This window comes from Amphiura filiformis, chromosome 19 (genome assembly GCF_039555335.1).
Source record: "Amphiura filiformis chromosome 19, Afil_fr2py, whole genome shotgun sequence".
Taxonomy (NCBI): domain Eukaryota; kingdom Metazoa; phylum Echinodermata; class Ophiuroidea; order Amphilepidida; family Amphiuridae; genus Amphiura; species Amphiura filiformis.
In genome coordinates, this window is record NC_092646.1 from 39,822,408 (window position 1) to 39,839,280 (window position 16,873).

The 16,873-nt window shown below is 38.3% G+C and overlaps 1 protein-coding gene across 1 annotated transcript; it reads left to right on the top strand.

Annotated features, from left to right (window-relative positions):
• Nucleotides 1-607: 607 nt before the first annotated feature.
• LOC140141287 (arginine-binding periplasmic protein-like) lies at nt 608-16,072 on the top strand. Its single transcript, XM_072163113.1, has 8 exons — nt 608-1,024; nt 3,145-3,226; nt 5,782-5,834; nt 10,999-11,127; nt 11,616-11,812; nt 14,147-14,224; nt 14,684-14,894; nt 15,613-16,072. Exons 1-8 carry the CDS (start codon nt 823-825, stop codon nt 15,657-15,659), a joined length of 999 nt encoding a protein of 332 aa, XP_072019214.1. The 5' UTR covers nt 608-822; the 3' UTR covers nt 15,660-16,072.
• The last annotated feature ends 801 nt before the right edge of the window (nt 16,073-16,873 follow it).

Here is a 16,873-nt window from a genome sequence, read left to right on the forward strand (position 1 = left end):
TACATAACATAATTATCAATTTTACGTCATGCATCAAACATTCGTTAGAACTTAAACAGTATTGGAAATAGAATGGGAATAGATTAAACAACGAAGACATGACACATCCAATATTCTACGTCGAATACTCGGAGTCTGTATTAGTCCAAAAAAAAGCAACAGATTTTTTTACCACAATGCAAGGTCCCTAGAATGACATATTAAAAGTTTCTAAATATTGAAGTAGTGGAAATATGCCTAATTTGCATAAATCCAAGATACGAATGAGTTTCATATACCATGTAGCAGTAAGCAGTATGTATATAGACTTTTTATTAGACGTACAATGTTGTATGTTTGATGACGTAAAATCGATAATATGTTACGTATAATATCTGGTAGAAATATATTATCGATTTTACGTCATCAAACATTCGTTAGAACTTAAACATTACTGGAAATAGAATGGCAATAGATTAAATAACGTAGATATGTTACATACAATATTGTACGTCTAATACTCGGAGTCTGCATACTGCTGTAGAGTTCAGCATATTGACTTCTTGATGCACTGAACTGTGTCGTAATATATTCACATGTTATTTTCCCCTGTTCAATTCATAACTATTGATGTGAATCGGGTACGTAGGTCTGGAGCCTTGCAACACTTACCATGAGCAAGCTGAAAGTGGCTGTATAAGAAAGATTATACTGCATTGATTTCACAGTACCTATATGCTATTATACGTTTAATAACGGATAACCGGACTCACTAACAACACGCTGGTTTGGATATAAGATCGTAGTATATATCCACACATACTCGGAGATCAACGGAAAATCATGGAGACGGACTCCATGAAATTTATCGAATCGCCGTCTTCGAATCACAAATCAGATAGAAACCCGGATAGAGACTCATCTCTGATGATGTTCCAGTATTTCTTTTTGGTAGCAAGTGGTGTTCTGGCTATTGTGTCGTTTATTATTGCTTTGGTTAGTCTGAATGGAGGGAACCAATGCGTCAATGTCAATGTATCAGGAGGTAGGTTATATTATGTTCGATTCTAAACAACAATTACACGCAATATGGCTGTAATGTTTATATAGAATTCACATATCCTGCAAATTCGTGCGCACATATAGGCCAACTCCAGATGCACTAACCAAGAGACCGTTCACAAACACTTGTTAGGGGGAGAGCTGGTGCAAAAAATTTCTCTAGAACATTTTTCGGATCTCAAAAATTTCAGAAAATTCAGGAAATGTTTCAGCCCCCCCTTAGGAGGGTCAAAACTTTGAAGCCCCCCCCCCCATTTTGCATCAGCCCCCCCACACAAGTGTTTGTGAACGGTCCCCAAAATACATAAAAACATATCAAAAGTCCCCAAAATTCAAAATAGTGAGACAGTGCCTAATTTAGATAAATCACAAATGGCCGCTATGCAGGGGTGACATTTCAAATGTGGTCAAATCTTGCAAAAACCATACGTACCAATGTATTATTGCTCTCGTCATAAGGATTCAGAAAAAGTATAGTTTGACCTATAGACGAATCCAAATACACGCATTCCTACACCTGACTAGCAGCCTTTAGTTGGGGCCCCGTCGGCTACAATGCATCCAAAATGTGAAATGATTCGGCCTTGGCGGAAATTTTAAACTGCATTCCATCACCCGTTTTACACCTTCCGCGAAAACACAGGTAGACAAAAGAATGATTTAAGTTTAGAACACAATACAGTTCCAACAGTTGTGCAAATAAAAGCCGCCTTACACCTAGAGAAGGTCGAGGAGGATTAATAGAATAATACAATAAAGATAATTCCGCAGGTAATCCCGTCGCATCTATTCATAGATGTACAAATGGATGAACAAAAGGACTATGTATGCGACAGGGTTACCTCTATTGTATATATTATTCTATTAACCCTCCTCGTCTTTGCATCTTCTCCAGATGTTAGGCGGCTTTTATTTGCACAATCGGGCGCTCAAAACCCCAGGTTGGTGCTAGCGGGAAACCAAAGATGGCCGACCAAATCTAGACTGCGGAACTCAGTCCTCAATGATAGTCAGTCATTTATCTTTTGGTCGTTATATGACTATCATTTGAGGGACTGAGTTGTTATGATATATCTTCCGAGGTGCAATTTCAGACAATAGCTGGGGATTAGCGGGGTAGAGGTTATCTTTTGAATCCTTTCATGACCACTGAAGCATAGTCAAGTCTGCCAAGGACACTCGGCACAAATTGAAAGACCACACGACACACGACACCAATTTGGTGTTTGTTATGACACCAATTTGGTGTTGGTTATGCTCCTCGAAATTAGTACCTTACGGTCTATGTCTGGACCAAATCCTGACCATGACTTGGCTCGTTGGATTCGTCTATATCCGAAAAAAATTCTTGAGTTACAGGGGAAACACACACACACACACACACACACACAAAATCAAGACAAAGGACACCGATACTTCACCATGAACTTTACTTTGTTTTACTCCTTCGACTTCCAACTTCAATACTTGCTACCCTTTACTTATCTCTGAACTCTTTCTGCTGACATCTCAATAAATAAGTTGGTGTGCCCGCCATCACTGTCTATCACTGCCTGGATTCATTTATTGGTCACAGTACAACCCATTTGGCTTGAATAGGAGCTAAGTGCAACTTTCAAAATCCGACTTGAAGCCACTCAAGCGCCCATAACTCGACCAAATGATATCGTAGAGCAACAAAAGAGGTATCAAATTGCGCAGGAGAAAGCTGCGCTTTATATACATTAAATAAGTTTTTGCTATATATTTCAGTTTCCGATATATATGACCATCTATAATCGTTTTGATACTTTCTGGGTTGAGTTTATTAGCGCCGAGTGTCCTTGACAGCCTTAATTATGCTTCAGTGGGCATGAAAGAATTCAATAGATAAGCTCTGCCCCAATAATCCCAAGCTATTTTCTGAAATTGCTCCTCGGAGGATGTAGGCTATCATAAGAACTCAGTCTTCAAATGATAGTCATATAACGACCAATAGATAAATGACTGACTATCATGGAAGGCTAAGACCCTGATTCAGACACCATTGGCACGAGCTAAATACGTCGAAAACGCGGGTCAGTTTAATTTGCTCAATAGTAACATTTGTCATTTTTTCACCAGGTTCACCAAGTTCCGTATCTTCTGGGGATGATAAAATATGGATGTTTGCTATTGGTCATTCATATCTCAACATTGAATACGTGTAAGTTCAATTCCAATCAACAGTGATCAACAATGAACAAAATAAATAATACAATTCTGGGCACGAACCAGGGCCCAGGCGGTATTTATGATACAGGGTGTCCAAAAAAAAAAAAAGAGGCCCCTCATTGCACCCTCTTTTTCTCCTATTTCTGAAAAGTTGATTAAATATATTTTGGTATGTAAAGAAACCTTTAATCGTTAGCCTAATAAACCAAAACAATTATTTCAATCGGCCAACACCTTTTGAAGATATGCCCTTTTGAATAAAAGTACCCGTTTTTCACTCTGTCCAGAGTGGTTGGGATGGCTCATGCTGTGGAGTGGCCTGCACGATCACCAGACCTCACACCACTTGATTTTTTTCCTTTGTGGCAAAATCCAAGATCTTCGCAAACGTATTACTGAATGCATTCGCAAGTATTCGGCGCACAAGGATGGTACGCAATGCAATTGATGCAATGAGGACCAGGGCTGAAACCAGTATTCGCGAAGGAGGCAACCAGGTAGAGGGCAGAGCAGCACAGTAAACTCACTTCAGAACAACCAAAGACAAACCAAACAGCCTTTTAGGGCTACCTTTTATCCTAAAAAGAGAAATGACTTATGTTGTAAATAAAAAATGGAAAGTAAGAAAGTAAGAAACATAATAAAACAAAAAAGGCATAAATAACCAAGATAAAAATAAGTAATTGCTAGTAAAGCAAAAGAAGTCCCATTCGGCATCCATTTTACCCACAAATTTATGACACTATTAACAAAATCCATTGCCCATAAACCCATCGGTAAAGCCAATTCCATAAATAAAGTTATTTTATAAAGTTATCATTGAGGAATGTTTGATATTCATGCATGGTATATGTACTCCTTTTCAATCTTTGAAGTAGCCAAACCTTCTCCGTGGACAGAGTGAAAAACAGGTACATTTCTTTGAAAGAGCATATCTTCAATAGTTGTGAGCCGATTGATATAATTGTTTTGGTTTATTAAAGCTAACGACTCAAGGTTTCTTTACATACCAAAATATATTGATCAACTTTTCAGAAATAGGAGAAAAAGAGGGCGCAATGCGGTGCCTTTTTTTGGGACACCTTGTAGTTAAACTAACTCTTGCTGCTGAAACTTATAGCTTGTGGTGATTTTGACCATAGATAGACATGGTGATAGACCCTTAATTTTTGTATTGACCATGTCTAAACTAGTCAGGCAGTTGCTTGACTAACTTAAAGTTAGTCAAGCAGGTTAGTCCAGCCCGCCTGACCAACCTAACATTAGTCAAGCCCGTAGCTCAAGCTAGTCCAGCCTGCTGGACTAGCTTGCAATTTTGATAAGCTAGTCAAGCCTGCTTGACTAACGTGTAATACGGTGCTTGACTAGCTTACAATATCGATGGCTTGACTAACTTGAAGATACAAACCGGCTTGACTAGCTTTAGGTTAGTCAAGCCTGCTTGACTAGCTTTAGGTTAGTCAAGCCGGCTTGACTAGCTTTAGGTTAGTCAAGCCAATGACTTTTGTAACTTTCATTTCACAATACTAAATTGCGCAACCGCTTTGCACGTGCATGTTCAACACATAGGAAATTGCTTTGAAATGGCTACCCCATTATACGTAGTTGTCTAGTAATTAAATAATATTATCGGAATGGAAAGTTTAGGATTGACAACCTGGCACTACCATCATTGTTAACAACACTACTGTTTATATTTGTAAAAGCTTTCTGATGGTTTTAATGTAATTTAGTGATATTTTGAAACATGCGATTACAGAGTTAAAAATCTAAGGTAAGCATACTAAACATGATAAGTACTAATATTATGTTCCATGATTTGTAAGTGCCTCCGTGGTCTAGTGGTGAGAGTAGAGGGTTTGTAATCTCCAGGTCCGAGTTCAATTCCCAATGAAGGTAAGTGGTCATAAATGTGTTGTCATCATGATTACCAGGTAAGAGGATTTTCTTCAAGTAATATGTTAGTTTCAAAACGCAAAACTATGAGAATAAATCCCACCAGACAAGATAAACATCCACATTTGTCTCTTTTTTCAATTTTTTACCAGTAACGTGGTTTGCAGCACGTTAGTCAAGCAAGCTAGTCAAGCAGCTGCCAGACTAGCTTAGAACTGCTTGACTAACGTTAGGTTAGTCAAGATGGACACCATCTGGACTAACTTAAAGTTAGTCATAAACTAGTCGAGCGACTAACCTAACGTTAGTCAAGCAGGCTTGACTAACGTCCAAGCTAGTCAAGCAAGTAAGTCGAACCGGCTCGACTAACGTCAAGTTGGTCAAGCACGTTAGTCAAGCAGGCTTGACTAGCCTTACGTTAGTCAAAATGGGCACCATCTGGACTAACTTTACGTTAGTCAAGCTGACCAATTAAAGTTTTCAGTGTACGGACATTTCCGGTCCGAGATATCAGTGGCAAAAAAAGTGATAAAATTATAGCCTACTTTGGACATAATTATGATACGCCTTAGCTGTTAAAGGCTAACATTTTCTACAAATTACTGGTGTTCATACAAGCATAATATACTCCTGCATATTATTTCTTATCAGAGACGAAGTGAGTGGTGAGGTTCGAGGGTTTGACGTAGACTTCATCAACGCAGGTAAGTGTAAATACCATTCAACTCGCAAGGATATGTCATGAACTACAGCAGTCATCGCCGTACGCCAGAGTTTCTAGAATGCTGCTCAAATAAGAAAAAATTAATGCTAATTTATTACACATTCTAGGCAAGCGTGGTTACCTTTTTGAAATTGCCGAGTGGGAGGGTTTTCAATGAAATATTTTGTGTGTAAAAACTGAAGCATCATATAATGTATAAAAAATATTTGAATATTAACTGTACATCATATATGTGACCGTCCACGGCGAATGAGCCGTAAATTCCTCCCCGGTCAATTTTGTTTTTATTTCGTGTTTAAAAATAAACATCATAAACTTAAAAATGGTATATCATTTGACTTCAAACGATATCCAGAAGCGGGGTTATGGTTTGTTAAACTTTGCTCCTCCAACAAAATTATAGCTTTTTACGCTTTTACATGTGTCTCTTTTTCCACATTGTGGGCAATAAATATGAAACAGTCATAATTGGCGGTCATTTCAAATCATCCCCAAGTCAAAGAGGTTTAAGAAAGTTTTCTCATTGTTAATTGTTGATTATGCATACCTGTACAAAATACACTGCCTGGTAACCCACCACTTGAACAGGATTTAGCAATATAAGCTAACAAAGACCAGAGCTATTAAAAGTTCTATAGCCATCTAAGGTAGAAGCTTATTATCCACTTCAACAAAAGGATTATTGATTAGTTTTTGACTATCAAATTGAGACGGATGTCGGGCCAGCTTAAGTTACCGATGAATATGACCTTCGTACACATTTTACACCGTAACTCAGAATACAATTTAGGGAATTTACGGCTCATTTGTGCTGCCGGGTCACATATGACGATTCGTGATACCCAATGGTGCTAAAGTTTATGTGGTTTAGAAAGCAGAGAATTTTATTTCAATTTTATATACGCCAAAATATTTTCTGAATTGAGTGGAAATTAACACTGAATTGGTGGTGAAAATTGTATGTAATTTTTACATAGGTCCCCACTAAAAATTACTGTTTCGGCTTTATGGAAATCTAATCTCCAACATCTGGAAGAAACTTTTGGGGACCTACGTGGAAAACCTCCAATAAATTGCAAAATTCCAGACCGTGTATACACGAAAAATGGTAGACCCACATGTATATACCCGGTATAATTCTGTATGGAAGTATTCTCAACGCTGACACCACCACGTCAATGGGTTACGAATGTAACCATTCCTCTACCAAAGAAAGGTGACCTCTCTCTCATGACAAACTACCGTGGTATTTCGCTTATGTCCATTGCCGCAAAAGTGTACAACAAGATCCTTCTGAACAGGATCCGACCCCACATTGATCCTTTACTGAGAAGCAACCAGGCTGGCTTTAGATCTGGTCGCAGCTGTGCTCAGCAAATACACATTTTGAGGAGGATCATGGAAGGCTTCAAGGAGTACCAACTTCCCTTAACAGTCACTTTTGTAATTGTGGACTTCAAAAAAGCCTTCGACTCCATCAACAGGTCCGTCATGTTTTCAGTGCTGCGGCATTATGGAATACCAAAGGTTGTGGTCAATGCCATCCAGTTGCTATACAAAGACTCCAATAGTGCCGTTATGGTAGATGGCAGTATCTCAGAGCCTTTCAAGTAACAACTGGAGTGCTTCAGGGTGATGTGTTGGCACCATTCCTGTTTATTATCCTGGTAGACTACCTTCTGATGAAATCAACTTCTGGAATTGACGCTGGAATTGTTACCTACCCACGTCGGTCAAGCAGGTATCCTGCCAAGATGCTGAATGACCTGGATTTTGCTGATGATATTGCCCTGCTGGAATCTTCCATAGACCGGGCCCAGTCACAGCTTACTAGGACTGCAACTGCAGCAGCAGATCTAGGCCTTGTAATCAGCGCACCTAAGACAGAATATATGACTGCAAACTGTAACGCCCAACCAGCACTTGAAGTATGGTAGTACCATCAACCATGTCACAGACTTCAGGTATTTGGGTTCCAAGATGGGCTCTAGTGTTGGAGACCTAAAAGAAGAAAAGCACTAGCCTGGGCAGCTTTCTGGAAACTGGAACGCCTTTGGAGAAGCCCGTCCCTGCCAATCGAAACAAAAAATCAAGCTGTTTCAGACAACGTGTGTTACTGTCTTTCTGTACGGGTGCGAGTCATGGGTAATTACCAAGGACATGGAAAACAAGATCAATGCATTTGCAACATCTTGCTACAGAGTCATGTTAAACATCAAGCGTGTGGATCGGATTCCAAACGAAACTGTCTACAACCTGACCAACACCACTCCACTGGTTGCCAGAGTCAAGATTCATCAACTCAAATTTCTCAGCCATATACTGCGTCTTGAAGATGGCGAGCCTGTGAAAGAATATGCGCTTTATATTCCACCACATGGGAAGAGGAAACAGGGACGGCCGCGCACGCTGTACTTACAGTATGTCCGACACCTCCTAGGAGATACTGAAGGGATGCTGCAGCCAAACAAAATTGTTTCGCTTGCCCAAGATCGCATTAGTTGGAGAAAGCTTGTAGTCGCCTGCTCCGCAGCCGACTGATGATGATGATGATAATATAGGAGTATAGCACGTGCAGCCCAGCGAGTTCAAATCGATAATGTATTGTGCCCATTAATTGTCGGATTTCTGTATGTAGAACACGCAGTTATCAACAATTGATCGCTAATAATACACATTAATGTTTTTAAGCAAATAAAATTCCAAAATAGGGTACGTTTTCTGCCTTTGCTTGTCACGTGGTAGGCCTATGTTGAAGTTGCGATTATATGTTCAAATAAGTTTCAAAGTGGATACCAACAAGACAAGTGGCCGAGCAGACTAAGGCTCTTAAAGTATCCATGATAGTGGGGCGCCGTGAGTTCAAACCCCGCATCTGCCAAACTTAATTTTACTCTTTTTAAATTTCATATTGGGGAAATGTGGCAGGGAGAATTTATGTATGGCGTGGAGTGGTGTGGTCATGTACCAGCTACTACACTACCGGTCGCCAAGACACTTGGCTCAGTATTGCGCAGTACCAGGGAATTACCGGTGTTGTACCAGTGCATGTGGGTCCTGTGCAGTAGCATAATGGTGCTGTGTCGGTACTCGGTGTGTACCAGTCAGGTACCTTGGTTTCTTTTTTGTTCTTATAGTGTTTTCGCCAGCCCATGGGGCTGGTACCTAATTCTGAGATGGGGTTTGTGCACACTAAAGATTAGCTAAGATTATAGCCTTCTTCTATTGGTATGAATTATTTTTTTTACTTCTCGCGGTGGAAATGTTTTTGATGTCTGCTAATTCGATTTGCAAGGAAAAGAAAGTATGTTTTGCCGTTTCAACGAACGAAAACGATTGAGTATTGCCAAAGTTATGTTTGAATTAATTATGACTTAAAAAGTTATCATAGGTTAGGCCTACACATATAAACATAAACAGCAATCAGCATATCAAAAAAATGACATGGTCAAAGCGGGGGAATGATCACGAGGTCATATCAGTGGACTACTGAGCATAGCATGATGTTTGGTTGCCTGTGAGTGCATAATTGATATGTTGATAACAGATCTAATAATGTTGTAGAATCAAAATCTTCATTATATGGACCACATTGAAGTCAAAGTAATTATCTATCCTATCCTGTGTCGTTTTATGGATAAAATTGACTCAAAATGTTATTGATGATATTATTGCTATCTTTAACATCAGTTTTGTCTTTTCAACGGGAAAAAATCCGATTGAAAATAAAGTTTTTAGGGGCTAGCTATAATATTGAACAATATATCCCATATTTTGACATGCACTTATAGAAAATAAATAAATTATTGTCTTACTTTATAAATTATAAATACTGTAAAATGACACATAACTAAAGTGAGGCCAATTTCTATCTTTTTTATTTGATTCATAAAATTACATTCACCAAAATGATTGAAGACTGAGAAAACACACAATGCAGACTATTACAGAATGGAGTAGGTTAGATGCCATGTCCATAGCTTTGCAGGAGTTTCGGACTAACAATCAACACATTCAAAAAATACAGTTTAAAAGTGAAGATTGTAGTGAATGATCAGTTCTTTATCATGTGCTTGCCACTATCTACTTTATAGTAAACTATACATTGCGAAATAATATAAAATTATTTTAAAATAAAATGTGCATGTAAGTTGAGTTAACATAGCGAATTAACTAACAACTGCAGTGTATTTCTTGATTTTAATAATAAGCATGGGTAAAAAGCAGTAAAGACAAAAATACAGAACAATTTGGAGTAATGAATTAAAGAGTTGACAGGAGTTAATGGAGTTAATGTTTTTTGCTGTTTCAGTGGGCATGTTCTCACCATTGATGGTTTGGTGAACTGTCATGTAACATGGATGTAAGCGTGATCCTAAAAATGCCTTTCACGGTGACCCAAACTATTTACAAGACCTCTTCTGCATTGAGGCTGGCCTTCCCTTTTAAAGGGAATTTTTATTTATATATAACCGAGGTACACTGGTATTTGGTAGTGCAAGTGTTCTGCTGTTTCTGCAAAATGATAATTAATAAGTCTGATCCTTTAATTTCTGTGAGCAGTGTATTAATAAACATTATTCATTTCAAAAAAAGAAATTTACGGTATGATAACCCCTTGTTAATAATAATTAATAGTGATTTATTGTATTTAATTCAGAGGAATTAAATTGCCTGTCACAATCTTATATTTGCTGTAAACGTACTACACGTAATGTGATATGATCAGGCAAGATCAGTCGGAAGTCGGAAATATTGATTTTGAGATAAAAAAAAACCAAACAAAGGAGTTATTTCCTTTTGTTTCCTATTGTTTTAGAAACTATTTAACTGCTCAAATCTTTTGAACTGGTTGTTCAAATGGGGAAAAAGTTTCCTGCGAAATAATAAGAAACTATATCTGCACTACAAATACCAGTTATTGGTAGAAAATGTGGATAAAGACTATTTTCAGTAATGTTTAATAAACACGTTCGTGTTTTTATACAAACAGAAGCCAAAACATTTTATTTGCTTTGTAAGTGTTCGGCTATTAAAATCGGTCAAAAGTGTGTAGTCAACAGCGAAGAGGCGCCCATAAACTTACTTGTGTCATCCGTTTTCAACGTTTTCAAATGATTTCAGTTTTTTCTCCTTTTATACAGTGTGCAGGTATGCCAACAAGAACTGTCAGTTAGTGTTTGATATTTACGAACGTTGCTGGAACTCAGAAGCTGGCGATGTGGCAAGGGGTGGAGATGGGCTGTTTAGCAGGTATTACGACGCATGCGCAGGTACGTACTAGAGAATTTGGAAAAAGGCGGTCTGTTATATCATAACTATGGCACAGACGAATTTTACCAAACACATCCGAAGATCATGCTACACTACTCTGTTTATCTAAAATATTAGAATTTAGATACCTCATAACTTATAGTTTCCTGTCATCTGATTGGTTAAAAGTGCGATCATTGAATTAGCTATATATCCCCCTTTTCTTAAGAATTACGCAAAAACTGAACTATTCCCCGGGCAATAGTCTTTTTTTAAAAGTATTCCCCGGAAATAGTCGTTTTCACATCTCTGATTCTCGATTGAATAACATCATTGTTTACAATGCGTCATGACCAAGTGTGGCAGTACGATTGTAGAAGAGACTGATTTTGTTTAGTGAGTCGTTTGTTTGTTAGTTTCAAACATGTTAGTTTGAATTGCAAAGACCTGGACATTCTATGTTCTAGCAAAGCTCTGACAAAGTTTTCTTCTATTTTAATACCTTCAGCCTGGATGCAGACTTACGAACGTATGCGTGTGTTTCAATTCACCGACCCTTGGTCTCATGCCGATAAAGGCGCATTTTATGTAAAAAAGAATAACCCCCGTGATTTTAACTGGCAGGATCTAAGTAACCAAACTATTGGATTTACTGATGGAGTAGCGTACAATGAACATTGTATTGCACGCGATGATAGAATAAAGGTGAGTATCTTCTTTGTTTTTTTGTTAGTCTGTTTTTTTGGTTAGTCTGTTAACCTGTTGAATAGCAGCTCTTCGACATTATCAGGAAATCAATGTTTTTCTTATTAATAAATATATGTGTATCTTAAAGAAGTATTTCGTGATCCTATCATGCTCTTTTTATGACATTTTAGTAGAAATCCGCGAAAAAGGCTTATTCCCAATATATCAGTTGATTCTGATTTTCCGTTTGCGAGTTACATGATTATGTGTATTACACTGCTCCATAGGCCACTGTGTTGAATTATGTTCTGGTACATTATTGTACATTAGAACGTAATTCAAATTTGGCAATATTTTTGCAAAACGAATTAATCTGCAAGAATTTTTTTGTACACAAACATTATGTAGCCAAAGGTTTCCAGTGGTATAAAAAGTCTCAAATGCCCTTTCAAATGCACTTTTAAGGATATTTGAACAAGTAAAATATTTCACTCGCCGTTCAATATACATCTAATTGCATTTGCATTATATCGCGAATTTCAAAAAATCTAAATTAGTTGATCAGAAGGACATTCATTGTATTCAGAATGCAATTTGTCTGATGTGCTCTCGTGTCCCACAGAAAATACTGTGCCAACGTTGCTATCAATCCCTTAAGCGAGGTGAAAAAATAGGTTAGTACATTCACCTCACAAATTAAAAGAAGTCTCCGGCAATCACAACATTTGTCCTTAAATGTTAGAAAAATAATTATCAAGCACGAATCACGTTGTTTTATTTAACACAAATTCATAGTGACCATAAAAACGAATAAAAGTATCCGTCTCCCAACACGCGATATTCAAAATTCCCGCGCGCCGAAATTGTCGAGTGCAATGACGTCCCAGTATAGAGGTAGACCCTCCCTCGGGTCCGTGGAGAACGACTGGTAATGTAGATTACATAGCATTAAAAATCAACCCAATACACGGACCCTCCCAGTCTGTAGGCAATTTGACTTCCAGCTCCCACAAACTGCTGGAAGTTCACTTTTACGGATTTGGAGTCACGCAATCTTTCTATATACCACGTCCATGTTTTCACTACATTAACGTTTGTGTAAGCGACTAAACAACGATATTGTATCCGACCAATCAACGCAGCTTGGCCACGCGGGGATATTTGAAAAGGCTTCCCTAGCTAAATAATGTGCAAACATTTGCAAACCGCACGCGATAATGTACGCAATATGGACAATAGGCCTAAGTCCGAGTCGAGTGGTTGCCTTTTATTATTGCGCGTACCATGGGTCTATCAGACGCGTGCCACTTGAGCTCAATACCTCTCAGTTGTTGACAAGTGTCCCATCCGATCTTGCGTCACATCCCGCGGCATAGCTTTGTGCTACCATATTTGAATTGAAACTGGGGCGGGGCTTTCGTAATTGACATCGGAATCACCGTGCTTCGTTGAACGAATATTTGGAAGTGAGATCTCTAACAGATTGGACCAGTCTCGGAATCAGCGCTCAATGGACTTTCGCGTTCACTTATAATACGAGTATATTTCTATATTGCTGCATGGTTGACTGTGGTGGGTGTAATTAGTGGTGTCGATTTGTGGATGAAGAGGAATGGGTTTTTGGCATTGAAGAAAATAAGGGGGGGGGGGGTTGGCATTTTTTTTCATAGGGCATTACGTAATTATTTATTGTTACATTATCCAGAGATGGAACCGAACCGAGACTGGGGGCCAGTCTAGTATAGAGGCCGATCGAGTACTGATCCGTCGGAACACGCTTTTCAATACGGAATAAATGCTAACCTCATCGTGACATCATCCAAGCAGCAAAGTTCATTTCCATTAAAAATGCGTTATATATGACGGATCTGCAGTCGACTATTCTGTTAATGCAATGAAGACTGACGACAATTGAGCACAAGTAACCACTACGCCATTGCACTTAGGCAATTTCGGCGAGGGAATTTTGAATATCGCGTGTTGAGAGCCGACTGTTTTTATGGTAAATATGAGTTTGTTTTAAGTAAAACCATGTGATTCGTACTTGATAATTAATTTTCTAACATATAAGGCATAATGTTATGATTGCGGGAGAGCCCCTTTAAATCAAAGCTGGCAAAAAGGGATACCCCGGGAGGGATACCTGCCTGATGTGCCCTCAGGTCACACAAAAATACTGTGCAAAGGTAGGTGACCGAACCCTTAATAATTTGTTGAATGCCTATTTCCGAGTTTCTGAATATATAATCTTAAGTTGACTCTACCATAATGGCAAAAAGGGAAGTGAAAATAAATTACTACCGGTTGATTCGACAATAACATTCATTGATATGGTGCCAATATATTTTTTAGGGAAACAAGCTGCGGATAGAACAAATAAAAATCTACAAATCAAGAGACGCACTGATTTCAGCAGCTATCAATGAAGACGTGAGTTTACTTTTACATTTACGCACCCCTTAGGGAACAAACCAAAAGATCGATGACGTCCTATAAACGTAACTGGTTCCGTTTCTCGGCCGACCCCCTTCCGTCCCTGCCCCGGCTCCCTGCCAGAAACGTAATCTTGAAATGGTATATAACGGTTTCTAATGTTTGTTTTTGATATTAAAAAATCAACATTTTGTGGAAAAGCAAACAAATATATATTGACATATTTCATCAGAACGATGTTTTTTTTACAAACGTAATCGAGTATTTTTACCCCCTCCCCCTTAATTTTAATTATGATAAGGCAGTACGTACTTCTACATCTGTGGAGTTGTAGCTATGGACGCAGGCGTCCACTACTGCTACAGGTACGGGTTACATCATATGTTGTCCATCCGAATTATTATCTTAAGTATGGAGAAGTTATATTAACACGAATGTTTGTATTATCTATAATAGGTCGACGCGGTTTTCGATACTGTCGGCGGTCACACAGACATTACAGTAATAGATAAAGTATCAGAGGATATAACAGTCTGCATTATTGCAGGATTTTCGATGATGACATTAAAAGACAGCACGTTACCAAAATGGTGGAACCCGGCGCAGAAGAAACTAATGAAAACAAAGGAATACAGGATGATATGTGATGATTTGAAGATTCAACATGGTAAGATATTGTGGAAGATACTGTGTATACTCCGGAAATCACAACATTATGCCTTATATATGTTAGACAAACAATTATCAAGCATGAATCACATATTGACCATGAACACGCGATATTCAAAATTACCGCGCCGAAATTGTCTAGGGCAATGACGTCATGGTTATTTGTGCTCAATTGTCGTCAGCCTTCTTTGCCCGGGAAATTTGAATAGTCGCGTGGTGAGAGACGGCTGTTTTTATTTGTTTTTAAGGTCAATATGAGTTTCTTAAGTTAAGGGTGGACGAGGTATTGTTGGTCGATTTTCATTATCTAAATCAATATATTATTGAAATATAACACCTTGATGTTTTGCAAAAGTTCAATCTGCAAATCATATACTTTGAAAACTTGCTTGATTTATTTTTGTTAATGAGTTATGTACGTTTTACAAAAGAGGACCTACAAAAGTATATCTTTGATATTTCAATTTTTCTAAACGCTCGCTATGAAATGACCAATGCAATTCTTGCCAAAGCTTACTACCATTCACAAGATACTATGAACTACCAGATCGCAACAGTTTAAAATAGTTGCTGACCTTCAATTGATAATTATTTTTCTAACATAGGGCATAATGTTGTGATTGCCGGAGACTTCCTTTAATATATGAATGCCCGACATTGAAATATCACATTTTAGACGATTTTACTGATTAGTAAATTCTTTTGTATATTTACAGGACATTGGCCGGGACCAACGCCAGAAAGCTTCTGTCTCGGTTACTAGATGTATATTAGAAAAGAGCAATCGGAAATGCAAAACACTCAGCAGCTTCAACAAAATGTATAGTGATTCGTCGAACGTCCGCCCTCTATACATTCATGGCAATCCATGTGGCGGTTTCTAATCATGTGCGATTCATCAGTATGTAATAATAACGTTGAATGCAAGGTCAACCAATTACCTCATTACTTGAAATATCGAGGGTTGACAAACAGAAGGCCTTAACTCAAGTATTATTGTGCTATAGATGCAATAGGAAGTTGAATTGAGTTAAGGATTACGATTTGAAGAATCTGTGGGTATCACAGATTATTTTGGTACCACAATCTCAACATGGCCAAAAGTGAGTTAAGGCCTTCTGTTTGTCAACCCTCGATATGTTAGATCAGTTGTCTTCAGATGACGCAATTTTTGACCTCAACTCGGACTTGGAATCTATAAACCGCAGATTCAAGAAGTTACTTTTTTAAATGGTAGGTGATAACACTGCCAGACGGCGATGGAGATAACGCGATAACAATACGCAGTGCATCATGGGAAAAAGTTGGCATCCAAATTAGCCCGCGTAATACAAATGCAACACATTAACATAATAGTCATTGTGTGTTTAAATGTGAATAGAATGATATTACATGCAAATGCTTTTGCTCAAACGGAATCTTTTGTGGAGCTGTTTTCAACATTATTATTTATCACACTCGCTTGAAAGTCCGATAGTTGCTACATGTAGGACAACGATGTCGTCTCTGGAAGTCAAAAAATGGGACTGGTGAGAGTAACCGCTGCAACTGGTGAGAGCAACCGCTGGTAGCACGAAAAAGAGGCTCGTTTCAGTTATAACATCCTGGTAGGCAGCGTCTGGATTATGATAAGGATAATGAACTGAGTGCAATGCATTAGTCAAGATACGCACGCGCCGTGGAGTTATTGCATTTAGCTCGAGAGCCGATAGGCTCGAGAGCTAAATGCAATAACTCCATGGCAAGTGCGATTATCTTGACGAATGCATTTGCACGAGTACATTATCCGTCATATACTTTGAGTGTATTAAAACAATAGGCAATATTAATTGCTGCATTCATTATATAAGTTTGAATATTAGGGAAAATATCTTAATTTCAAAAACACCGTCAGGCCATTGACCAGGTAGCATTTAACTGGTCAAGAAAATCAATTACTGTATAAGTTAGCTACCAATGGTATCGATTGCGCCATAC